The 25,580-nt window shown below is 40.3% G+C and overlaps 1 protein-coding gene and 1 long non-coding RNA gene across 6 annotated transcripts in view; one reads left to right on the top strand and one right to left on the bottom strand.

Moving 5' to 3' along the window:
- LOC140527548 (myomegalin-like) overlaps positions 1 to 7,312 on the top strand; it is a 65,248-nt gene extending 57,936 nt beyond the window's left edge. For 4 of the 5 annotated variants that reach the window (XM_072644563.1, XM_072644562.1, XM_072644561.1 and 1 more), the window contains 4 exons: positions 1,034 to 1,177; positions 2,681 to 2,819; positions 5,096 to 5,142; positions 6,932 to 7,312. In XM_072644563.1, the coding sequence (XP_072500664.1) occupies positions 1,034 to 1,177; positions 2,681 to 2,819; positions 5,096 to 5,142; positions 6,932 to 6,964 (363 nt within the window). In that variant the 3' untranslated portion in view covers positions 6,965 to 7,312. The remainder of the gene's footprint in view (positions 1 to 1,033; positions 1,178 to 2,680; positions 2,820 to 5,095; positions 5,143 to 6,931) is intronic. The other variant, XM_072644560.1, reaches the window with a different exon arrangement.
- Positions 7,313 to 8,751: 1,439 nt separating this feature from the next.
- The window catches only part of LOC140527547 (uncharacterized), an 85,351-nt gene continuing 68,522 nt past the window's right edge, over positions 8,752 to 25,580 (bottom strand). The window contains exon 4 of the long non-coding RNA XR_011974828.1: positions 8,752 to 9,662. This is a non-coding gene — a long non-coding RNA (uncharacterized lncRNA). The remainder of the gene's footprint in view (positions 9,663 to 25,580) is intronic.

The following is a 25,580-nucleotide window of genomic DNA, read 5'->3' as shown; positions in this document are numbered from 1 at the left end:
AAAGGAGGAAGTGAGGGGAGGAGGAGGGGGAAGAGGGCAGGAAGTAAGGGAGAATGGAGGAAGGAAGGAAAGAAGGAAGGAACAAAGGATGGAAGGAAGGAAGGAAGGAAGGAACAAAGGATGGAAGGAAGGAAGGAAGGAAGAAAAGGGCGAGATGGAGGAAGGCAGGAAAGGAGGATGGAGGAAATGAAGTAAGAAAACATCTTTGTCATTTCAAATGTTATTTAGCACTCTATGACTGGGGTATTAAGGCTTGAGGTGGCCTACCATCTATTTTAGTGACCCTAGAATGGCAAAGAGATTCAAGTTTGTGACCCAGTCCCAGGTGTCAATCAATTAGGTGATGACAAGCAAAGAAAAAAACTCAGAGTTCCTAAATTTATGGTCCCTATAAACCTTGAAATGCACATAACACATCTTCACTGACTAGAGAGCTGATTCTGTCCTGAGGCAGTTGATCCCCAACAACCAGTGAGGATATGGAAGTAGGAGGGGAGAGGTGACACAAGGACAAATGAAGGAGACATAAGTGGAAAACAGCGGAAGAGAATAATTGCTTACATAGTGCCTTACGATATGCCAGGTACTGTGTTAAGCAGTTGAAAATTTATTTTTACACACATCTTCTTTGATCTTTACAACAAGACTATCAGGTAGATGCTAGATTGCTCTCATTTTATAGATGAGGAAAATGAGGGAAACAGAGGTTAAGTGACTAGCCCAGGGTCACACTGCTACTAAGAATCTTGATGCTGGATTTGAATTTGGGTCTTCCTGACTCCAGTCTCGCCACTCTCCCTCCTGCTCCACCAGCTGCCTTTACAAATAGAGGAAAATTTCCATCAGAGATAGAGAGCTAGAAGCAGATCAGTAGTCTCCCATGAGGGAAGTCATTACTCAAGGTGGCATATTCTGAGTTATGCAAGCAGAAACGGCTTTAGGGGTCCAAGATAGTCTCTTCTCTCAGCCAGAACCCTGCCATGGAGAACATGTTCAGAACGTAGAAGCAGGTTTCCCTTCTCTCCTTTACTAGGTTCTGACCTCGGGAAACATCCAGCAACTCCAGGATAATGCCAAAATCCTGGACCAGATCTTAGAGGAGTCTCATGCTCATCTCACTATGTTCTGGAAAGCAGCCCTGCCCAGCACTAACGGGCCTACATGTCAAATGAAAACGGTAAGAGTTGGGAGGAATGTGGTGTGCATGTTTCAGGACAGATTGAAGTGTTCCCACAAGAGAAGCTGGGACTGAAGAACAGACAAAGGAAATTGTCAGGAGATAGCCTTTGGAGAGAAGGAGGATGAATGTGAAAGATGAATGCAAGACAGGGTTTTCTGGCTTGTGTTCCCATATGCCAGTCCATATGGATTTCCTCTTCCCCTGGGATGAACTACTCAACCAGAGGAACAGAAAGGGTTTGAGGAATATTGAAATGACAAGCCCCCTGGAAAGATGAAGAAAGTGCCACTAATTTTTTTCCATTGGAGATTTCTAGAATGAAAGAGCCAAATATTCACCATTCTTCTTTCTCCTTTAATGATATCAGTAGCCAACATTTATCTATAGCGCTTTAAAATTTTGAAAGGGTTTTACAAAGATTATCTCAATTGATCCTCACAATAGCCCTAGGAGGGAAGTGCTATTATCACCCCTATTTTGCAGGTGAGGAAACTGAGGCAGACAGTTAAAGTGACTTGACTAAGCGTAGCTAATAAGGAATTGAACTCAGGTCTGCCTGACTAGAGATCTACCATCATCTCTGCTACACCACCTGGTTTCCATTACTCTTCCATGGCAGTTATCAGACTGCACAAGTAGTCTGACAAAATCACAAACTGGTTCCCTTAAATCTTAGGACTTCCCAGTCACAGACATCTTGAGCATTCTGGGGGAGGAGGTAGGGAAGGTGTGAGAAATTGAGTCATTCCAAGGACTCGTGTCTGAGCTCAAGCCTGGCTTTCAGGTGAGAACAGAATTGGTGGACGTATTTCAAGGCATGCATGAAACGGATGGAAAAATATTTATTCCTTTATTTCCACCAACTTCTATCTGATATTGATCATGCCCTTCAGTTATGAATGTAGGTGCCATGCAAGCTCAGAGAGGGGTTCATGCCCCCAAAGTGTAAGGATCTTTGAGTTAGAAAATCCCTAGATTGAGTCCAGGACCTCTTTCTCCTCCTAGTAGGGGTTAGATATTGGATTAATGTCCTAGATCCAGCTACAGACGGTTGCATCACACTCAATGACTGTTTGCTGTTTTTAAGGGATTTGACCAAATTATATCAGCCTAAAAAGGCCAATTTTCCCCAGTCCATCCATTTTCCCATTGCTGAGTAAATTCACACACATTTAACGAATGCCTCACCTTCATTTAATGGCACAGTAAGTGTGTCAATGATGCCAAAACACCATGGTAATTGCCAAAAAGGAAAAGATTATAGGCGTTTTTTTAATTAAAATTCTGACATTTCCAATTTCATTCAGGCTCCCAGTTTATCTGTATGCCTGCTATAGGTGTTTCAAAACCCCATTCCTTTGAAGTCCTATGTGCAGGACCAGACTTTCTTGGGTTAGCAGAATGGAGGGAGGTCATCCCAGAATTACAGCTGAGAAGGCTATGGAATCTTGCTTTCAGCTTCATTAGGCATTTTAACCAAGAACCTGAACTTTTATTTAGCAGGAGTCAATAGAAGGAGATATTCTCCTCTTGAAACGAAAATTATTGCAACAACACAATGTCCTGAGGACCACCCGTGAAAGATTGAACAGAACGAAGCTTGAAAAGGAGAATTTGGAGAAGTTCATTTTCCATCAATGTAGGTGTTTCCAGGAAGCAGTGCAGGAGATCAGAGGGGGTTGGGGAAGTAAGGTGGAAAAAAGAAGCTGTTTCTACATGTCCTTGTCCTTCTGATAGATGTCCAGTGAGCAAGGAGACCAAAAAGGTTCCATCGCATGAATGTGTCCGTGATGTCCCCATGCCTCCTATGCATTATGGCTTATCAAGCATTTACTATGTGTCATGCAATATGCTAAATACTGGGGATATAAAGTGATGAAGAAATGTTCCTGCCATCAGGGAGCTTCGATTCAATCACAGAAAACATAATGTGTCCATAGAATAGATACATAATATATAAAAAGTAATTAGAAGACCATAGGAGGGGAGGGTACTAGCAGCTGGGGGAAGAAGGTCAGGATGAGCACCAGAGAGGAAGTGGTGCTTGAGCTGAGGTCTGAAGTAAGATGTGGATTCTAAGAGATGTAGGTGAAGAGAAGGAGTCCAGGTATAAGGAAAACTACAGAAAGGCACACACACACACACACACACACACACACACACTCATAACTCATAACAGTGTGTGAAGAGGAAAAATGTGTAGTAGGGCTGGAAAGTAGAGGTTTGTGTCAGGTGGAGAAGAGCTTCAAGTGCTAGGAGAATTTGGATTCTATCATATAAGCAATACGGAGTGATGGGAGCTTCTTGAGCAGGTCAGGGACATAGACCTGTGTTTTAGGACTATTACTTTGGGAGCTGTGTGTTGATATAGATTGAAAAAGGAAGAAACTGGAGGTAGGAAGAACCAAAGAGGAGGCTATTCTAACTTGTCCCATAAAGAGTTAATGGCGTTTGAAACTCATAGGGTGGTCACGTAAATGGAGAGAAGAGGTAGACTTGGCATTGATGATAGGGAATGAGGGAGATGGAAGAGATAAGGATGGCATTGAGATTGTGAACCTGGATGACTGGAAAGATGTGGTCTAGTATCCTCAACAGAAAAAGGGAAGTGAGACAGAGAGGGGTGGGTTGTTATAGAAACAGAATGTGTTCTCTTTTGGACATGTTGAGTTTGAGATGCCTCTACTTTATCCAATTTAAAATGTCTAGGAGGTAGTTGGTGATGGAACTCAGGAACTCTATATATTAGGGTTGTATAGATAGAAATGGAAATTGAAGTTACACAAGTTAGTGCCCTCGTCCTTGAGAGTAACGAGAGGGAAGGGAGAGGATTGAGGACTGGTCTTTTCAGTTTATCCATGATAAGGGGATGGAACATAGCTGAAGATCCATCAAAAGAGACTAGGAAAAAGTAAAATAAGAAGAAAGGAGAGATCGTTATCTACAAAAAGAAAAAAAGCTCCACAAACCAAAGAGGAGGGAGTAGCCAGCAAAAGACAAATATCAAATGCTATGGAAATGTCAGGATAGATGAGAATTGAAAAACGATCATTGGATATAGCAGTGAAGAGACCATTGTGAACTTTGAAGGGTGTGTTCTCCGCTGAAAATAAGTTAAGAATCTAGTTTTTAAAGGATGAGGAATGAGAGAAGGGAGGTGGAAGCAAAGTGTAAAGATAGTGAGGACTTTCCCTCTCAAAGTTGGCTGTGAAAAGGAGAGAACATAGAGTGATAGACTGAAAGGGATGTTAGGTGAGTTTTTGTAAATAAGGTCAAGGGGGATGGATTGCCGATTAGAAAGAAGGAACGATTGCTAGGAGATAGGAGTGGATGGAGTGGATGGGATGAAGGTCCACTTTCTTTAGGAGAAGAGTCATGTGTCACCAAAGACTTGAATGAAGGAAGAAATGAAAGAAAAAGTCCAGGGCGATTTTGATGTGGAGAGTAATGGTGAATGGTCTCTTTTTTTGTTAAGGTGAGGCGAGCAGGAACATTCCTGTGAGAGGCTGAGGTAGAGAAGTATGAAAGAGTCTCTGTGGAGAGTCTCTCTTCTAATGGAGATCTGATTGGGGAAGAATGAAAAGATTTCCTTGCAGTAGCAAGGGTTCATTGAGATTCCACAGAATCAATGTGGCCCAGAGTCTGCATGGTTTCCTGCATTCCTAAACCACCATTCTGTCATAGAATTGGATGTAATGGTCAATGTGAATACTCTGAGGTTGGGGACAGTCAGGCAAGAACAGTGATAGGATAAGGAGGCAAGGAAGTGGGATGAAGAAAAATCATGAATGAGAGAAATGGGGTTGACCAAGCAAGGTAAGCCAGAGGAGCAAGCTTACAAAGCATCTCTCCTCTGTATGCTAAGCCAAGTGAGTCATTAGCAGGCTTGTGATTTTTGCCTTCTTATCGTTGCAGTAACCAGAACAAAAGAGGTTTTGAAGAAGGCAAGAAGAAATCTTGAGGTAAGAGAGTTGGCAGTGACCAGCTGGATCCGCTAATCCTGGGACCCACTACCACCTCATCCCCCAATCTTTACACCTGTGATCAAGTGGCCACTAAAGCTGCAGTGTAGCTTTGAAGCAAACCATGATCTTTCCACCACTTGCACTCATCATAGTGGGGCCACTCTTCTGCTTCCCATTTCTTTGTCACCTCTGTGCCCTCTCCTATGTTGTTAACCTCACTCATGCTCTTCTCTGTTCATTTCCATGACCTCCGTTTTACTTTAAGCTTGATATCCAAAGAAATGCCATTCATGTCTAACCTGGAGGAAGAGGGAAAGTAAGCAATCATGACTGAGTGGCTACCACAGGGAGGAAAGAGGGAGGGATCTACAGAAACACCAGGACCCTGCAGTCTCTTTTCTTTCAGAAGAATGGCTGATGTTTGTCTAGCTTGGTGGGTGGGAATTGGGGATGGCATGGGTAGAGGTTAGGTCGGCTAGCCATAGTGAATACATCTCAAGAAAAGGGAGATGCTGAGGGGCTGAGATCTCTGACAGGTCTCTATTATACCAGCTGGATTGGCAAATAGCTTTCGTATCAGCAGTTTTCCATTTCTTCTAACTTGATTTCTGAATAGCAAAAGCTTAAGATGACTACAACAAAGAAAAGCAGCAGGGAAAATACAACATTACCTGCCTCCCATACACTTCTATTACTTTAAGGAGTAACAGAGAGTTGCTGTAAATTCCTCATGACAAATTTTGAATGAGATCTCTTAAATCTTATTCTGAAGAGCCTGAGATAGTACATGAAACCTAAAATAAGGAGTGGCTTAAGGAAAAGAATTTTAAACACACACACATATTGTTTGAAGCAAAAGGCATGAAGGGATGAGAGTTAATTGGGAGAAGTCCCTTCTCAAAGAAGTATTTGAAGACACTAAAAGAAATAGAAGGAAGAACTTTAAAACCATGGGCAAATTATTCTCAACACAACTCCTGAGAACCTTACTCTTAGAAACCTGCAAGTGGTAACCTTGTGTAAAGACCACCTTCAGAGGAGATAGGGAATGACTTTGTTCTTCTCTTTGCTGACATCCCTTCTTTCTTCCTTGGACAATTCATTTCTCTCCTGAGCCCCTTCAGAACAGTACTTCCAAGATTAATTATGTAAAGCTTCATCCCTCTCCTAGTCAAGGTAACAATAGCAGGATCTCATATCTGGTTTTTTGACTGGGCTGAATAATTGGCACCTAAGCATAATGCTTGTTGCTCTCCTCTCCCCACCATGGGGCTACTCTGTCATCACCACCATGACTACTTGGTGACAGGTAGAGAGATGGGTGTCACCTTCCTGGTGACACAGGTACAGTGAATATGCGATTCTCTACAAAAGGCACACTTGAGAGCCCTTGGGTATCCAGGAGATCCACAGCTTATCTATTGGTCATTACCTTCCCAAACAAGACAATTGATTTCTTAGCTCTGGGAATTTGGATGGGCTGTCCCCCATTCCCAGAATGCTCTGCCTCTGGGCTTCCCCAGCTTCCTTTCAATTCCAACTCAAATCCTACTTTCTACTGGAAGCCTTTCCCACACCCTCTTCCTTCTAGCCAATGATTTTCTATTTAACCTGCACAGAGCTTGTTTGTCCATAGCTGTTAGCATGTTGCCTCCCCATTAGAACGTGAGCTCCTGAACAACTCCTTTCTTTGTATCCCAAGTTTCATACAGTGTCTGGCATATAATAAGGCTTAAACTATTGTTATTGACTGACTGACTGTGGTCAAAACTCTTCTCCCCTACAGATTGAAAAGCATGGCATAGTGGCAGCCAGTTAGTGCCTGGATTCTCTGGGTAGCCTATGATGCTCTGCCCGATGAATGAAGATGTCACAGACGTAGCAAGTAGGGGATGCCTGCTCCTCAGAGCACACTGCTTGCTGTGGAGAATGGCAGGCCACTAAGAGAGTTTGCATAAATTTACTAGATGTGGCTGTACTAGGCATGAACATCATATATTCTTTTTGCCCCATATTTATTAATTTTTATTTTGTGGAATAAAAAAAGAATTTCTGTAAGGCAGTATCATAAAAAGATGATTTCACATAAAATTAAAATTCACTATGTACAACTTGCTATTCCTTTTAAATACATAATAAAGTTATCATGTGGTTTTTTTCCTTTCTATTTATTTGCTTTCTTCCTGCCCCTCCACCCTAGAGATGGTTGGCATTAGCCACAAGTGGGTTCATATACGTAAACTTTTTCTATATATGCTTCTTTTTTTTTAATCAGTTCTTTATCTGGATACAGATAGCGTCTTTCTTCATATGTCCTTTATACTTAATTCACATATTTATAATCATCAAAATGACTTATTCTTTCAGTTATTGTTAAAACAACATTGCTGTTTCATACATTCTTTCTGTCCTCTGTGTTACAGCCCATAATGTATACTTGTAAATAAATGTGTTTTGCATGAAAACAATGAAATAAATTAACATTTGTAAAAATTCTTTGGAATTCTTCAAGGGTTATGCAAACTCTCACTATTACGATTTTTATGCTGAACAGTAGAACATAGAGAAGGAAGGTAGCCATGGTTTTCTTAGTATGAAGTTAGCATGGATAGTTTCCACAGTCAATAAGCGTTTATGAAATCCTCCTATGTGCCAGGCACTGTTCTAAGCAGGGGATAGAAGGAAAGGTCAGCTCCATATGAGAAAACTTCTACCAATATAGAATGGCACCTTCTGATCTTAGAAGGTTGCTTAGAGCAGATGACAGAGACCTCAGTAGGCTCACAACACATCCAAGTGCAGTCTGAACTAGATTCAAATGTAATTGAGAAAAGTTTAGCAAAATAGATTCAAATTCAATAAAACATAGATAATGTTACATTTTCAAACCATGAATATATGTGGCTCTCAGGGCTGTTTGTGCCTAAGTGGTCCCCCATTTTTATTTAGTGTGATACCACAGCTGCTGCTCTGTAGAAACCATATCTGGTATAATTTGGAGAGATTCTCATTGTGTTACTCACTTTAGCAAATATTGCAGGTGCTGTGCTCTCCTGCCCTTTCTACTGAGCTGCTTGGGAAAATCAAGGGTGAGAACCAGATTGTAGGCCTGTCTGAGGACTGCTAGAAACACAGACCTCACCCCAGGCAGGACTGGCAACTGGCCAACATTTCTGATAGCTATGGGGGATCAGAATAATCACCCTCAGGTCCTTAAGAGAGATGACTGGAGAGAAAATGGGCTACATTTGTTGACTCCTAAATAATCTAGGAATGTTTCCTTGGGTGAAAGATGCTCCTCCCAGACGTCAGAGGTGGAAAAGACAACAAGATTGGTGGTTATGATATCAGAATGTAGAACTGATAAAACATGAGGACTCTCTCAAAACTGGAGAACAAGTTCAATCCTGCTTTTTGGGGATACTGGTATATAACCAGAGGCTGACTATATGGATACACTATATTTCTGGTAGAGAAAAAACTCTTTTTTTTTTTTTCCCACTTGGTAGCTAAGACCATGCCTGAGAATAAAAAAAACTCTACTCCATAGAGAAGTTGTTTCTTAAACGTTTTGAGCTAAAGAACAACTAAATGAAAAAGAGGGCTTACATGGAGGAGCCTGTGGAACTGAAGAAGAACCACCTGACTAGAGCTCTGTTAGAACAGATGGAAGGCAGCAAAGAGCTATGGGCCCCTGCCCACACCAAACTATCTCTTGCCTACCACGACATGAGAGGAACCATCCTATTGGCAACTCTGGTTCTGGGCATTTATAAAACATTTTCCAATAATAGACAGTGTTTTAAATCTTTGAGACTAATCAGTCTGAATTCATAGTTTTCAGGTTTGTTCATCTTCCCCTATTTTATGTGTCAATAAAATGTCGTCCTACAGTGTTTTGAATAGGTGGTTTTTAATTGAGGAGGTAAGAGAGAGAGTTCAGAGGAGAACCTCTGACACACTGGTTGGTGATAGGGATATGTCCTTGTTACAGAGATGGACTTTATAAAGCAAGTCCTTAAATTTTCCCTTTTGGGCCTCAGTTTTCTTACATGAAAATGGGCATGGGGATGTTTGTGTTTGGACCAAATGCCTTTCGATGTCTCCTGCCATCAATCGTCAAGAATTTTTTAAAATATTTACTATGTGCCTGATACTGTACTTTTAGCTATGGATCTATGATCTTGTAATGCACCAATCTTTAAAAAACATTTTTTTAAGTTTTTACTTAATGTAAAATGTGAAACATTTTTTACAATCTTAACAGATTGTAAACTCTGTGAAGGCAGTAATCCAGACTTTTCTTACTTCTTTACCACTCCCAACACAGATCTGCATGCAACAGGTAGTAAATAAATATTTTTATTAAAATGCACACTCATTTCCTGACTTTCAAATATTATTTTCACCTTTCTTTATGACTTGAAGCCGTAATTTGGGTGTTTTGTTAGCCTACTGTTACAATTCAGTGGTGTCCTCCAGGCTTCTTCAGGTGTTTTGGGACTGGTTGTCATTATCTGAAAGAATCAAGGACAGTTTTCCAGTTTATTCGACTAGAACAAATCCCATCACTAAAACGAAGTTAAGCATGCAATCACAATGCATGTATGTTTCTTTTTAAATTCTCTGCCTGCTCAAACTACTCTGAGGCATTGCCTCACAAGTCTAAGACCTGGCTAATAAGACAGAGAAGAAGAAGTGATAATGTTGGAGAAGATGTGGGAAAAAAGGAACCCTAATGCATTGTTGGTGGAGTTGGGAACTGATCCAACCATTCTGGAGAGCAATTTGAAATCATGTCCAACAGGCTATAAAACTATACATACTCTTTTATCCAGCAATATCACTGCCAGGATTGTATCCTAAGGAAACCATAGAAAGGAAAAAAGACCCACATGCACACAAATATCTCTAGCAGCTCTTTTCGTGGTAGCAAGGAATTAGAAATTGAGAGGAGGACCATCAATTGAGGAAGGACTGAACAAGTTGTGGTATGTGAATGTAATGGAATCCTACTGTGCTGTAAGAAATGATGAGCAGCCAGATTTCAGAAAACCCTGGAAAGACTTATAGGAAGTAAAGCTGACTTAAGTGAGCACAAGTAAGAGAAGACTGTACACAGCAATAGCAACATTAGTGCAATACAATAGTGCAAGACAATTCCAAGGAGTAGTGATGGAAAATGCTACCTACATCCAGAGAAAGAACTACGGAGTCTGAATGCCAATGGAAGCATATATTTTCACCTTTTGTCTTGCTTTTTCTTTGTCATGGATTTTCCATTTTTTACTAGTTCTTCCTTCACAACTTGGTGAATGGAGAAATATACTTAAATATGATTTTACTTGCATAATCTGTATCATCTTGCTTGCTGTCTTGGAGAGGGGGAGGGAGACAAAATTGGAATTCGTAATTTTACAAAACTGGATGTTGAAAACTATCTTTACATGTAGTTGGAAAAAAATGCTCTTAGGAAAAAACATAAATTCTATACCTGCACTAATGTAATAATATATTATGTACAAATTATCAAAAATACATCCAAATAGAATTTTTCAAGTATGACATACTTCAAATACTTTTAGATACTTCAGATACTTTTATAAACAGTATTTTCAAATAATTTTTATTTTGCCTGTTACCAATACAAAACCTCTTTGTACTTTTCTCTTAAAATGTCAGGTGTAGTGAAAGCAGCATAATCGGATGTTTTATTATTTTTTAACTCTTTCAACACTTTATGACATAGCAACTCAAAGTTTTGTTCTAAGTTTAGTTTAATGAAATACTTGCTGAAAGTAGGTGTCCAATGAAAAGAAAGAGATTCAAGTAGAAAAAGTGCATGATTGGCTGTCTTTACTAATGATGTGCATTTCTCGATCCCATTCACCAATGATGTTAAAGCTTTTGTTCAAATCGCACTTCAAAAATTTCCTCCTTCTGATACCAATTGGTTGTTCTTATAAACTATTCAAAAATGTGGTATTCTTATGTTTTTACAACAACCATCACTTTAAAAACCATTAACATATCTTAGTTGGAAGATTTTTAAATTCATTAGGAAATTCTATTTTCTAATTTTGTAAGTATGCCCATATAAGAGTTTTAAGAAATGATACAGTTTTCTTTTCAGCAAGAAAGGAGGACCTGAGGTCAAATCAGTCCTTAGACACTTATTAGCTATGGGACCCTAGGCAAGTCACTTATCCCTGATTGCTTCCAAAATGAAGAGAAAGAAAATTCTAGTTACATCATCATCGTTGGGGTTGTTTTGTTTTCTTGCCTTCTATAAAGCTATAGGGCTGAAGTCTGGAGTAGGAGCTCTGCTGCTCACTTTTAGTATTACCTATCATTTAGTATTTCTTGGTAGAAGCCTTTTCAAGTCATCAGACCTTGTTGGTTAGATTCATTTACTTAAAACTCGATAATATATTCCATCAATCCACTTAAGCAGGCATATAAACTTCTATGCATAACAATCCACTGAAAGTAAACAATGAGTGAGGGTTCTTATAGTGTCTGTTAATCTCTCTTTATTGTGGTGCTCTCTTTCCTCAGGATGATCCATGACCTATGGCACACAAGTGTCCAACATGTGGGATTAAGGAGGGCATTGGCAGAAATCTACACATTCTTCTTAGTAAAGCTGAATTTCTTTCTTTAGATAAAACAAAATAGAAACAGCAGTTCTGTTGTCTTCCAGCACATTGGTGGATTCTCTTTGGTACCCTGAAGGGTGTACCCACTCCACTTTAGATACCAGTGCCCTAGGTGGCCATGGTTTTCTAGTTCAGTGTGTTTGCAGTTTTGTTTCTTCCCTCAGTCTGTAACTCCTTCCTGCGGTAACTGGGTCTCTTGTTTCCCTTTGACAGCCTAACTTTATGTACATTGTTTCACCACAAGCCTGATGTCAGCTTCACCTGGATATGGGTTCTATGACAGGTGTTTTCTTTATAGCAACTCAAACTTTTTAATAGCTCTGCTCTGGATTATTATATCTTCGTGATATTTTTCCAATCCAATATTTTTCCAGTATAGTGCAGTGGATGTGGTGTCTGATCCCTCCCCATTACCCTTTCCTGTTCCCTTCTTTTTCTCTTTTGGCTGACTCAATAATACAAGCTGCCCTCATACTGGCAGTTCAGGACTTCCAGAATGAGTGTGCACACTGCTGTAACTTACTCTCTGAGGGTCTTAGGGGACACCCTGCAGTACAGAAGCAAGATTTATTCTACTCATAATAGCGGCTCCTGAGCCCACCCTGATATATTTCCCACTTAACAAATCCGCCAAAATGAGCTCAATTAACTTAGAAACTTTTACTAAACAGAAGGTAAACTGAGAGCACATTTCTATGTTCAAAGTATAAGTATCCATAGTGGGAGGAGTGTAGATACAAACTTGCAGAAAGAGAACAGGCTGGTGCATCTCCTCCCTGGGAACTCCTGGGCCTGCAGCAATTGACAGCTCTGGACTAAGGTCTTTTAATGTCCTTTCTCAAAGCTTATCTGCCCAAAACTTTACTCCTGGTTAGGCCATTTTCTCTTCAGATTTAAAGTTTGGTTGTAGTTATAGAAAGGGTTTCCTCACTGGGGTTTTCCCATACCAGTAAAATAACAAGTGTGACTTAAATATACACAGCATCCCCTCTGGATTTATTCTCCTAACTCCCACTCTAATAGGCAGGTAGCTTCCCTAGAAAGCAATGACCATTTCTCCCTTCCGGATTGTCCAAGTAAGCCTGAGAGGTTGTGTCTTCTTACACTGCATGTGGAAACCAGCTGTTAGATCTCTGGTGTTCTTCAAACCATTTAGAACTCTCTGTGTCATAGTCTGTTGTATCCTTTCTCTGATACTTATTCACTTAACATAAGGAAATCGACCCCAAAAATCCCCAAAACCCCAATCCACTGTGCAATGAATTCATTGTCCTATGGTGGCTGAGTGGGGAGGTAGCACATATGTCCCCGAGCAACTTCCTCTGAAAGACGCAGCATTTCTTCCTTTTCACTGAATGCTGCCAGCAAGAGAGAGTTTTGTTCATTTGAGTCTTCAAAAAATGCTTGATCTGTGAAAGGCACTATCCTCATAAATTTCTAGAAACAGGTTCACCAAGTATCCATATGAATCAACATCTGGCAGAGCATATTGACAGTTCTCAAAGAACTGGGGTTTTGTTTGCTAGCCCCCAATGTTGAGGACTTTGTTGGCTATTCCCACATGTTGGGGTGAAGAGAGGAAAACTCTCATGGAAAGTCTGGGCTCAGTAAAAGTTTGGCAGTTTCCGGAAAGTAATCCAGTCTGCTCTCTCTCTCTCTCTCTCTCTCTCTCTCTCTCTCTCTCTCTCTCTCTCTCTCTCTCTCTCTCTCTCTCTCTCTCTCTCTCTCTCTCTCTCTCTCTCTCTGTCTCTGTCTCTGTCTCTCTCTGTCTCTCTCTCTCTCTCTCTCTCTCTCTCTCTCTCTCTCTCTCTCTCTCTCTCTCTCTCTCTCTGTGTGTGTGTGTGTGTGTGTGTGTGTGTGTGTACTGCTGGAATAATCTAAAGGATGTTCATTCAGATGCCTGTTGAAACTCTAGGCAATATACATTTTCATCCATTTGCTCTTCCCTGTGTGGATAGACAGGTTTAATTCCTTGGAGTGAATAAAAATCTTCCAGCAGGCTCTGCAATGTTTTGGGGTTTCATGAAAGCAATAAAATATCATCTGCAAACACGAGCTTCTGGAGTGTGGGAGATGGCCTATAATGTAGTTTTCTCAGGTGAAGACTAGAAGGACTTTCCCCCTTTCGTTGTTTCTACAAGTCATCTGAAATCTTAGTAGCCCTTGGTAAGTTTCCATGAAATCCCCAGTACTCAGCAAATGAGGAAATGTATAAGGAGGGGGAATAGGGGACTTGCTTAGGGCTATAAAAATCGGCTTCTCCTGGCCAGGGAGTGCACTCCCTGGCTACAGCTAATTGAGCTTCAAGTGCTGTGGCCTTTCTCATGAGAAAGAATGAAGACCTTTTCTGATCTCTGAGTCAGACTCCAACATTTTTTTGAGTTAGTGATCTCTGTCCCACACAGTTTTGGAGCCCATGTGGGATCCCCCGAAAGAGGAGGGGGTCCTTCTAAACCAGACTGACTAGCAGGACATCCCTGCTAAGTTTTCTAGGCAGCCCTTGGTCAGGTTTGGAATTGAGCCTCCTCTGGAGGTCAAGGACCTGAAGGGAGACTAAAGCAGAGAGTACAAAATGATCAAAAGGGGACATGAAACACTTTCAGGATCTGTTGCTCATATAAGTCTGTGCACAGACCCAGGGGAACCTTTGTGATTTTGAAACCCTAGGTGACCTGATAGGGCAACACAGGAAGGACTGATCCTATTGAGTCTGTGAGATTGAGGGGTCCAAGAAACTTTGGGCAAGAAATAGGGAGCCTACTGTGGGTTAGTTCTGTTGAGTCTGCAGGGTTGAGGAGTCTAAGAAATCTGGGACAAGAAATAAGGAGTGTGTTGCTGGGTGAGAGCCCTTGAAAGAGCCATGGAAAATTCTCTGTCAGAGTCGAGTGCTGGGAGTCCCCTCCAAAAGGGACCTCTGAGAAGGTTTCTTTAAAATTGCCTGAAAATCAGTCTGAGTACACAGCAGTAAATTTTGACTGGTAATTCTGAATTTGAAATTGATGTGCACTCTACAATGTTTTGTCAAATATGTTGTCTTAATGTTTCTGTGTGAATGAAATTCTGTGTCTCTGTTTTATCTGACACTTTGTAACGTTGCAAATTTAGCCAGCCAGTCAATCATCCAGAGCAGAAAAGCTGAGCTGGACTGTCCTTGAAATGCCGAGTTACCTCCTTTTCTTCAAGCGTCTAAGATCAGTTTCAGAGGAGGGAGGAATTTTCTCTTTTTCCCTCAGACTAAAGAAAGGCAGGCTAAGCAGCATTTAACCCTTTTCTGCCTGAGTCAAAGGAGAAACTTTGTGTAATGGGATACAATCAAAAGTTAACTGAATTTATTCTAGTCATGTTTGGAATTGCAAAAAGGTGAAATGTGTCACTCTTAACTTAATGTTTAAGATGAATGAGAATTTACTAAGCTCTTGTGGAAGCAAGTGGAAGATAAGCATGTAAAAAAGCATCTTTCTGCATTCTTAAACCTGGCTACATTCTTTGAATATGAAAATAAAGAAAAGGGAAAACAAGCCTCGGGCAGTCTGCAGAGAAATGGTGAGCTCGGATTTGGTGAGATCTCAAAGCTAAAATCTGTCCTTGAAGTTGGAATTGGGTCAACGTATCTCATACTGGACAATGTGTTTAAAATTGCAAGTTCACTTTGGAATTTCAGTGATTTCTTCTTGGAGGCATTTAAGAAAAGGAGTGTCCCTATTTGGGCAAGTCAGTTACTTACTGTTTTAAAATATGAAAGCTTCTGCCTTGAGTGACTGGCATATTTTAAATTAACCTGAGGAGAACAGGTGGGATTTCAAACTCTGTAGAGCCTGAAATTGTCAGGGCAGAACAGCAGTGCCCATGTGCTCAGGAGAGATTACCCCCTGCCCCTCTCAGTCTGAGTTAACTGGGAAAGCTGTATGTCTGGGGAGCCTTTGGAGGGAAGATGGAGCCACAAGGTGGAGTTTCAGCTGTTTAAGGAAGTAGAGTAAAAAAGTAAGGGAAAAGCCTTTTCAGTGCTGAGAATGACCTCAATGGAAGTTTGCTTTTAAGTAGCAAGTGTGTGTTCATCCTTTACTGCTGAAGAAGGCCATGCCATCAGAGAAATGATGACATGACTTGCCCTTGACTTTGTTTTGAGTGAGGGAGGGCTGTGCAGGTCACCAACCTCACTTCTCCTCCAGAGTCATCTGTATCCAGTGACCACATATTCATCAGGATGAATGGAAATGACCCTGGATGAGGCAGTTGGGGTTAAGTGACTTGCCCAAGGTCACACAGATAGTGTGTTAAGAGTCTGAGGTGAGATTTGAACTCAGTTCCTCCTGACTCCTGCACCGGTGTTCTTATCCACTGGACCAACTAGCTGGACCAAGTAGCAATGGTATTTGTTTTAAGAAAGAAATAAAGAGGTGGTGGTGGTGGTAAAGTGTTTGATTATAAATCCAGATTTGATGTGAATCAAGTTAAAATCTACCCTACAAGAATAGAGAGCAGCATCTGAGAATGCTCTCCCTATTAATCTAATGTAATTGTTGCACTGTTTTCAAATTGGAATGTTGTTATATGGATTGGAATTTTTTTAAAGCACTTTGGAAATTTAAATTTTTTCCCAATTTATTTAGTTATTTATTTATTTTTAGCTCTCAACATTCTTTTCCACAAAATTTTGAGTTCCAGAATTTCTTCCCATCTCTCCCTTCCTCTTACCCCATAAGGCTTTGCATTCTGGTTATCCCTTCCCTCAATCTACCCTCCCTTCTCTCCCACCCCTCCCTTCCCTTATCCTTATCTTCTCTCTTTTCCTGTAGGGCAAGATAAATTTTTCTACCCCATTACCTGTATTTCTTATTTCCCAGTTACACGCAAAAACGATTCTCAACATTCATTCCTAAAATTTGGAATTCCAATTTCTCTCCCTTTCTCCTTCCCCACCCCACCAAGCAATTCCATATCGGCTATCTATTTGTAGTTTTGCTAAAGACTTCCATAATAGCCATGTTGTGAAAGACTAGCTATATTTTCCTCCATCCTGTCCTATCCTACCCCATTTTTCTATTCTCTCTCTTGACCTTATCTCTCCCCAAAACTATTTACTTTTAATTACTCCCCCATCTCTTTTGCCTTGCCTTCTATCATCCCCCTCACTCCCCATTTATTCCTTTCTCCCCTGCTTTCCTATAGAGCAAGATAGATTTTCATACCAAATTGAGTGTGTGTATTATTCCCTTCTTAAGGCAATTGTGATGAAAGTGGGCTTCACTTTTTCCCTTCACCCTTCTTCTTTTCCCCTCCATTGAAAAAGCTTTTTCTTACTTTTTTCTATGAGAGATAATTTGTCCTGTTTCATTTCTCCCATTCTTCTCCCAATATATTCCTCTCTTACCACTTAGTTTTATTTATTTATTTATTCACTCATTCATCCATCCATCCATCCATTCATTTATTAATTTATCTCTTGGTTTGTTTGTTTATTTATTTCTCATCCCTTCTTCTTCAAATCACCCTGTGCCCTATGTTTCTCTTGTTATATATACATATATGTGTGTGTGTTTGTGTATGTGTGTGTATGTATGTATGTATGCATTTATATGTGTTTGTATAATCCCTCCAACTACCCAAATACTGAGAAAAGTTTCAAGAGCTATAAATATTACCTTTCCATGTAGGAATGTAAAGAGTTCAGCTTTAGTAACTCCCTTATGATTTGTCTTTCCTGTTTACCTTTTCATGCTTCTCTTGATTCTTGTGTTTGCAAGTCAGATTTTCTATTCATTTCTCATCTTTTTATCAAGAATGCTTAAAGGCCCATATTTCATTCAGTAGTCATGTTTTCCCCTGAAGTATTATAGTCAGTTTTTCTGGGTAGATGATTCTTGGTTTTGATCCTAGTTTCTTTGACTTTTGCAGTGTCATATTCCAAGCCTTTCAATCACTTCATGTAGAAAACTGTTAGATCTTGTGGTATCCTGTTTGTACTTCCACAATACTCAAAGTATTTCTTTCTAGCTACTTGCAATATTTTATCCTTGACCTGGGTACTCTGGAATTTGGCTACAGTATTCCTAGTTTGTGTTTTCAGATCTCTTCCAGGAGCTGACTGGTGAATTCTGTCAGTATTTATTTTTCCTTCTGGTTCCAGAATGTCAGGGCAGTTTTCCTTGATAATTTCATGAAAGATATCTAGGCCCTTTTTTTGATCATGAGTTTGGGGTAGTTTCTTAATGTTTAAATTGTCTCTCCTTCATCTATTTTCTAGGTCAGTTATTTTTCCAATGTGATATTTCACATTGTCTCCTTTTTTTTCATTCTTTTGGTTTTGTTTTGTAATTTCTTGGTTTCTCATAAAGTCATTAGCTTCCATCTGCTCCATTCTAATTTTTAAAGAGCTATTTTCTTTGGTGAGCTTTTGAACCTCCTTTTCCATTTGGCTAATTCTGCTCTTTCAAGCATTCTTCCCCTCATCGGTTTTTGAGCCTCTTTTGCCATTTGAGTTAGTCTATTTCTAAAGGTGTTAATTTTGTCAGCATTTTTTGAGTCACCTTTAGCAAGCTGTTGACTTGTTTTCCATGATTTTCTTGCATAGCTCTCATTTCTCTTCCCAATTATTCCTCCACCTCTCTTTCTAGATTTTGAAAATCCTTTGTGAGCTCTGTCATGACCTGAGATTATTGCACATTTATTTTGGGGGTTTTTCCTGCAGAAGCCTTGAATTTTAGGTCTTCCTCTGAAGACCTAAATTGTTCCTCCTCATCCCTAAGGATGGAATAAAATAGCTGCTCAACAGGAAAGTAACCTTGTATTGTCTTATTCTTTTTCCTTTTATGGGGAATTTTCCCAGACAGTGGTTTGAATTTTGAGTTCTTTGTCAAGGGAAGAGTATACTCTGGGGACCTATAAATTCTCAGTTCCTCCAAGGTGGCACAATTAAGTGAGAGGAGTTTATTTCTCCCCTTGCCTGAGCTATGTTCTCTGAGCAGGATTCCCTCTAGAGAGCCTCCACCAGCTCCACCATGCTAACAAGCACTCCTCCTCAACCAGGGCCCCTACTCAGAACTGAGGTCCAGATCAGCTGCTCAACTCCCTCAGGGGTTTTAGGCCAGGGCTCCAACAATGGAAGCTGCTGCTGCCTGGATCCAGGTCCAGACCACTGCTTTCCCTTCTCACTCAAGTGAAAGAGCTTTCTCACTGACCCTTGAAGCTGTCTTTGCCATTATTGGGTTGAGGAATGTGGGACCCACAACTGCTGCCAGTGACTTGGCATCTTGAGTCCTGCTCCAGTCCTCTCCTTGCCATGGTGAGGACCAAGCTGGACTACACTCTACTCTCTGCCTGTTCTGGGCTATAGATTAGAAGTTTTAAAGAACGGGATAGAAATTTGATAATTTGGAATTGATATTTGGTTACACATTCAGCTGAATGGGTGATGGCATGTCAAAATTATACGAAAACTTAAATAGTTTAAATATTTTTTTCACTTTTATATGTTTAATGGAAAACCATTAAACATTGTTAAACATAATCCATTTGATAAATTAAATTATTTCTTACTTTAAACTATGTATATTTCTGGGTGCTGATTTGGCTTTGATATTGTTAAGGATTTTTTGGTCAATCCTATTGGAGAAGTCCTTCAAAATCTTTCTTTTTTAAATTTTTAAAAAATTTATTTATTTAACTTTTAACATTCATTTTCACAAAATTTTTGGTTTCCAAATTTTCTCCCCATTTCTCCCCTCCCCTCACCCCAAAATGCCAAGCATTCTAATTGCCCCTATCGCCAATCTGCTTTCTCTTCTAACATCCCTCCCTTCCCTTATTCCCATCTTCTCTTTTGTCCTGTATGACAAGATGACTTTCTATACCCCATTACCTCTATTTCTTATTCCTAGTTGCAAGAACAATATTCAACAGTTGTTCCTAAAACTTTGACTTTCAACTTCTCTTCATCCCTCCCTCCCCACCCATCCCCTTTGGTAAGGCAAGCAATTCAATATAGGTCATATCTGTGTAGTTTTTCAAATGACTTCCATAATAGTCATGTTGTGTAAGACTAACTATATTTCCCTACATCCTATCCTGCCCCCCGTTGCTTCCATTCTCTCTTTTGATCCTGTCCCTCCCCAAGAAGGTTGATTACTAATTGCGCCCTCCTCCCCCTGACCTCTCTTCCATCATCCCCTCCACCCTGCTTATCCCATTTTCTCCCACTTTCCTGTATTGTAAGATAGGTTTTCATACCAAAATGAGTGTTCCTTTTATTCCTTCCTTTAGTCAAATGTGATGAGAGAAAGCTTCATGTTTTTTCTCTAACCTCCTCTCTTTTTCCTTCCACTGAAAAGTCTTTTACTTGTCTCTTTTCTGAGAGATAATTTGCCCCATTCCATTTCTCCCATTCTCCTCCTAATATTTCTCTCTCACCACTTGATTTCATGTTTTTAAGATATGATCCCATACTATTCAGTTCACCTTCTACTCTCTGTCTCTCTGTCTCTCTGTCTCACTGTGTGTGTGTGTGTGTGTGTGTGTGTGTGTGTGTGTGTGTGTGTGTGTAATCCCAGTAACTACCTAGATACTGAAAAGAATTTTAAGAGTCACAAAAATTGTCTTTCCATGTAGGAATGTAAATAGCTCAACTTCTGTAAGTCTCTTATGACTTCTCTTTACTGTTTACCTTTTCATGCATCTCTTTTTTCTTGTGTTTGAAAATCAAATTTTCTTTTCAGCTCTGGTCTTTTCATCAAAAATGTTTGAAAGTCCTCTATTTCATTGAAAGACAATTTTTCCCCTGAAGGATTATACTCAGTTTTGCTGCGTAGGTGATTCTTGGTTTTAGTCCCAGTTCCTTTGACTTCTGGAATGTCATATCCCATGCCTTCTGCTCCCTTAATGTAGAAGGTGCTAGATCTTGTGTTATCCTGATTGTATTTCCACAACACTTAAATTGTTTCTTTCTAGCTGCTTTCAATATTTTCTCCTTGACCAGGGAACTCTGGAATTTGGCCACAATGTTCCTAGGACTTTCTCTTTCTGGATCTCTTTCAGATGGTGATCAGTGGATTCCTTGAATATTTATTTTGCCCTCTGGTTCTAGAATATCAGGGCCGTTTTCCTTGATAATTTCATGAAAGATGATGTCTTGGCTCTTTTTTTGATCATGGCTTTCAGGTAGTCCCATAATTTTTAAATTGTCTCTCCTGGATCTATTTTCCAGGTCAGTTGTTTTTCCAATGAGATATTTCAGATTATCTTCCATTTTTTCATTCTTTTGGTTTTGTTTTGTGATTTCTTGGTTTCTCATAAAGTCATTAGCCTCCATCTGTTCCATTCTAATTTTGAAAGAACTATTTTCTTCAGTGAGCTTTTGAAGCTCCTTTTCCATTTGGTTAATTCTGCTTTTGAAAGCATTCTTCTCCTCATTGGCTTTTTGAACCTCTTTTGTCAATTGAGTTAGCCTATTTTTCAAGGTGTTATTTTCTTCAGCATTTTTGGGGGTCTCCTTTAGCAAAGTGTTGACCTGCTTTTCATGCTTTTCTTGCATCCCTCTCATTTCTCTTCCCATTTTTTCCTCCACATCTCTTACTTGATTTTCAAAATACTTTTTGAGCTCTTTCATGGCCTGAGACCATTGAATATTTATTTCAGATGTTTGGGATACAGAAGCCTTGACTTTTATTTCTTTCCCTCATGGTAAGCATTATTCTTCCTCATCTGAAAAGGTGGGAGGAGATATCTGTTCACCATGAAAGTAATCTTCTATGGTCTTTTTTTCACCCTTTTTTGGGCATTTTCCCAACCAGTTATTTGACTTTGGGGTCCTTAGTCAAGAGTAGGGTATACTTGCCAAATCTTTTAAATCTCAGTTCCTACAAGGTGGCACAATCAACCATGTACTGGTTTGGGTGCAAGGATGGATTTTTGTGCCCAGAATCTTAGCAGAGTTTCCTCTCCATAGCCACCTGGCCTCCAGTTGTGCCAAGCCAGCACTGGGGACTGGGATCCAGTCAAACTGTGAGGGGCAGGGCCATCCATCTCCCTCAGGGCCTCTACACAGAGCAGAGGCAAGAATCAGCTCCTCAGTGCCCCCAGGGGTTTTTGCAATCCAACAATGGTCTTGGGCTGCTGTAAAAACTCCTGCTGCCTGCCCAATGTGGCCTCTGTAGCCTCTGCCTGAAACCAGAGCTATGGGAAGGCCCTTCTCCTTTCCTGGCCAGCTGAAAAAACCCCTTCACTAACCTTTGGTACCTGTGGGTTGAGGGATCTGAGGACCTGGTGCTGCTGCTGTGACTGGGGATCCCGAGACTGGAGATCTCCCCCGTGAAGGCTGTTCCCAAGCCATGCAGCATCGGGCCAAGGCTGGGCTCAGCTCTGTGCTCTGCTCCACATCCCATGCAGCTGATGTGTCCCATGGGCCTTTCAGTTCACCCTGGGCTGGAAATCTCCTCTACTCTGTTGATCTCTATTTCTGCTGCTCCAGAATTTTTTAAGAGTCCCTGTCTACAGGTATTTTATGGGCTGTGTAGGGAGACTCTACATATGTGTGTCTTTCTAGTCTGCCATCTTCGCTCCGCTCCGCCCCTGGCCAGGTTAAATTTTTAGATAGTTGATTTAATTTTGTTACATTAGTAATTGCATTGTTAAATTAATGATGAATTGGTAAAGAAGCTGTTATGAATTGTGTAAGAAAGGAAAATGGATTGATGTATCCTACACAATGGCCTTTGTTGTACTCCCTCTCACTACCCGTTCTCAGGAAAGATTGTGAGATGCTTGTAGCAAGAACTGCTCTCTTAAGGCAAACATGAGGAGAGGCCATCCTGGAAGCCTAAAGCAGGCCTTGACCTCAAGGATCACTCATTGTAGTGGAGGAGAACAATCCTACAGCTATGTAGTGACAAGATGTGAAAAGTGAAGCAGATTTCTTGTCAGAAGTAGGAGTGAGTCTTTTTGCAAAAGGTAGATTTTGATCTGAATATTAAAGGAAGCCAGATGGTGAAAACAAGTAAGAGCAGGCAGGTCAGAAAATGGGAGTATCTTCTTCCAGGAACAGCAAGCAAGTAGGGCAATGTCACCAGATCAGAGAATGGGTGGAAGGAAATAAAGTGTAAGAAGACTAGAAAGGTAAGGAGGGTCAGGCTGTGGAGGAGTTTAAAAGCCAACAGAAACACACATGTGTATGTATACAAGTATATGTGTGTGTACATACATAGATGCAAACATAATACATATCTATGATACACATTTATATCCTGGAAGTAATAGGGAGAATTAATTTAAATAAAAATGGTATTGGTTACACTTGTCTTACAGTGAGAAGAAGAGGACTTTACTAAGTAGGGGAAGGTTTTAGAAAGGTCACTTTGACTGTAGACTTAGAGAGAAATAGTGGGGAGAGTAGATGGCAGGTTGTTGAAATAGTCCAGGCATGAGTTCATACACCAGGTAGTGACTGTTGCAGGAGAGAAGTGCACTTACAGGAGAATTGATGTTAAGGTAGAAAGTAGCAGGCTTAACTACAGATTAAATGGATGCATTGGCTGAGTGGAAGTGAGGAGCTAAGGATGACTTGGAAGCCTGGGTGACTGGGAGGATTGCAAGGGAAAACTATTTATCAATTAGAATTGTCTGTCTAAATCAGAGATTCTTGTTTTTGTCTGTGTCAAGAACTTCTTTGCCAAGCAAGCCTATGGATATCTTGCCTGAAAATAATGTTTTTAAAGAACTGAAGGAAACATTGAATTTCATTTAGAGGTTAGTGAAAAGTAGAATGTAATTCTGCTCCATTTCCCCTCATACACATTTCTTGATCTTCTGAAAACCAGGGGATGGAGGGAGAGGTCTAGGGTCTCCTAAAAGGCCAGATATAAGGGTTACTCTTGGGATTCTTCTACAGTGACTGACTTGAGGAGAAGGAGCTTTGGGGGAAATATTGATTTTTTGATTTCAAAAAGATCTGAGGGTTTTATTGGACCACAAATTCAATGTGAGAACAGTGTTACATAGCCTAAACAGGGTTGGGGAACCTGGGGCCTGGAGGACACATGTGGCCCTCTAGATCCTCAAGTGTGGGACTTTGACTGAATCCAAACTTCACAGAACACATTCTTTTAATCATTTAATCCTTTAAGGGGATTGGTTCTGGGAAGCTTGGATTCAATCAAATGTCTGCACTTGAGGACCTAGAGAGCCACATGTATGGTCTTGAGGCTGCAGTTGAGCCACCCCTGGCCTAGGAAAATAATTCAGTCATTGTTTGTGTCTGGGTGGGGAATTGTGTAGGTGTTTTGGAGTATTGTATTCAGATCAAATTTACAGTTGAGGAAGACCATTGATGAGACACTGTGTTGTAGCGGAAAGAGCTCTGGACTTAGACCCATGGAGACCTGATTGAAATCTCACCTCCTTAAGTTTGACCCTGGCCAAATAATTCACTTGTTTTATCTTGTGCCTTAGTTTTCTCATCTGTAAAATCAGGGGGTTGGACTTGATAACGTCTAAGATCCCTCCTAGTCCTAAATTTATGATCTTCCCAAGCTGGAGAATGTCCAGAAGTACTCTAGGCAGGCCCTGCAGGTCATGCAACATGGCAATTGGATGAGGACCAGGACGATTGTTAGAAGTGAGCCCATCTAACAAGCCTCCAACAGGGAAAAAAATGTTCACCTTAAACAAAGAACAATACCTGTTCTGAAATCAGAAAAGTTTTTACCAATCTTTACATCCGTTCCCCCTGAATGAATTTGCTGAAAGAGAGAATTGAGTTCAGGGAAATGAACTAGTATGGGGTAAACCAAGCAGTTAATAAACAAAACCAAATATTTGAAAAAATAGAAGCTAATGTGAAACATCTCATTGGAAAAACAACTGACCTGGAAAGTAGATCCAGGAGAAACAAGTTAAACATTATAGGCCTACCTGAAAGCCATGATCAAAAAAAAAAAAAAAAGCATAGACATTATCTTCCATGAAATTATCAAGGAAAACTGCCCTGATGTAACAGAATCAGAGGGCAAAATAGATATTGAAAGAATCCACTCATAACCTCCTGAAAGAGACCCGAACAGAGAAAGTACTTGGAATATTGTGGCCAAATTTCAGAGTTCCTAGATCAAGAAGAACATACTGCAAGCAGCTAGAAAGAAACAAATTGAGTATTGTGGAAATACAATCAGGATAACACAGGATCTGGCAGCTTCAATATTAAGGAATTGCAGGGCCTGGAATGGAATATTTCAGAGATCAAAGGAACTGGGACTGAACCCAAGAGTCACCTACCCAGCAAATCTGATTATACTATTTCAAGGGAATAAATGGTCATTCAATGATATGGAGGACTTTCAATCATTCATACTGAGGAAAAGTCCAGATCTGTATAGAAAATTTGACTTCCCATGAGAAGAATCAAGAGAAGCATGACAAGGTAAACAGGAAAGAAAAGTCATAAAAGACTCTCTAAAGCTGAACTGTTTACATTACTACATGGAAAGAAAATATTTATAACTCTTGAATCTTTTCTCAGTATTTGGGTAGATGGAGAGACTGTATACACACACACACACACACACACACACATAGATAGACAGTACAGGGTGTGTTGAAACAAAAAAGATGATAACCACATAAAACAATAAAATAAAATAAAATTTAACCCGGGAAGAGAAAGGGAGAAATGTATCAGGGCAAGCTTTAACTCATAAAAGAGATAAGAAAAATCTTGTTCAATGGAGGAGAAGAGGGAGAAGAGGAGAGAGGAAAAAAATGAAGCTACTCTCTCCAATGTGGCTGAAGGAG

This window comes from Notamacropus eugenii, chromosome 2, assembly GCF_028372415.1.
Source record: "Notamacropus eugenii isolate mMacEug1 chromosome 2, mMacEug1.pri_v2, whole genome shotgun sequence".
Taxonomy (NCBI): Eukaryota; Metazoa; Chordata; class Mammalia; order Diprotodontia; family Macropodidae; genus Notamacropus; species Notamacropus eugenii.
The sequence above is the reverse complement of the archived record's forward strand: the minus strand, read 5'-3'. Positions and strand labels throughout refer to the sequence as shown.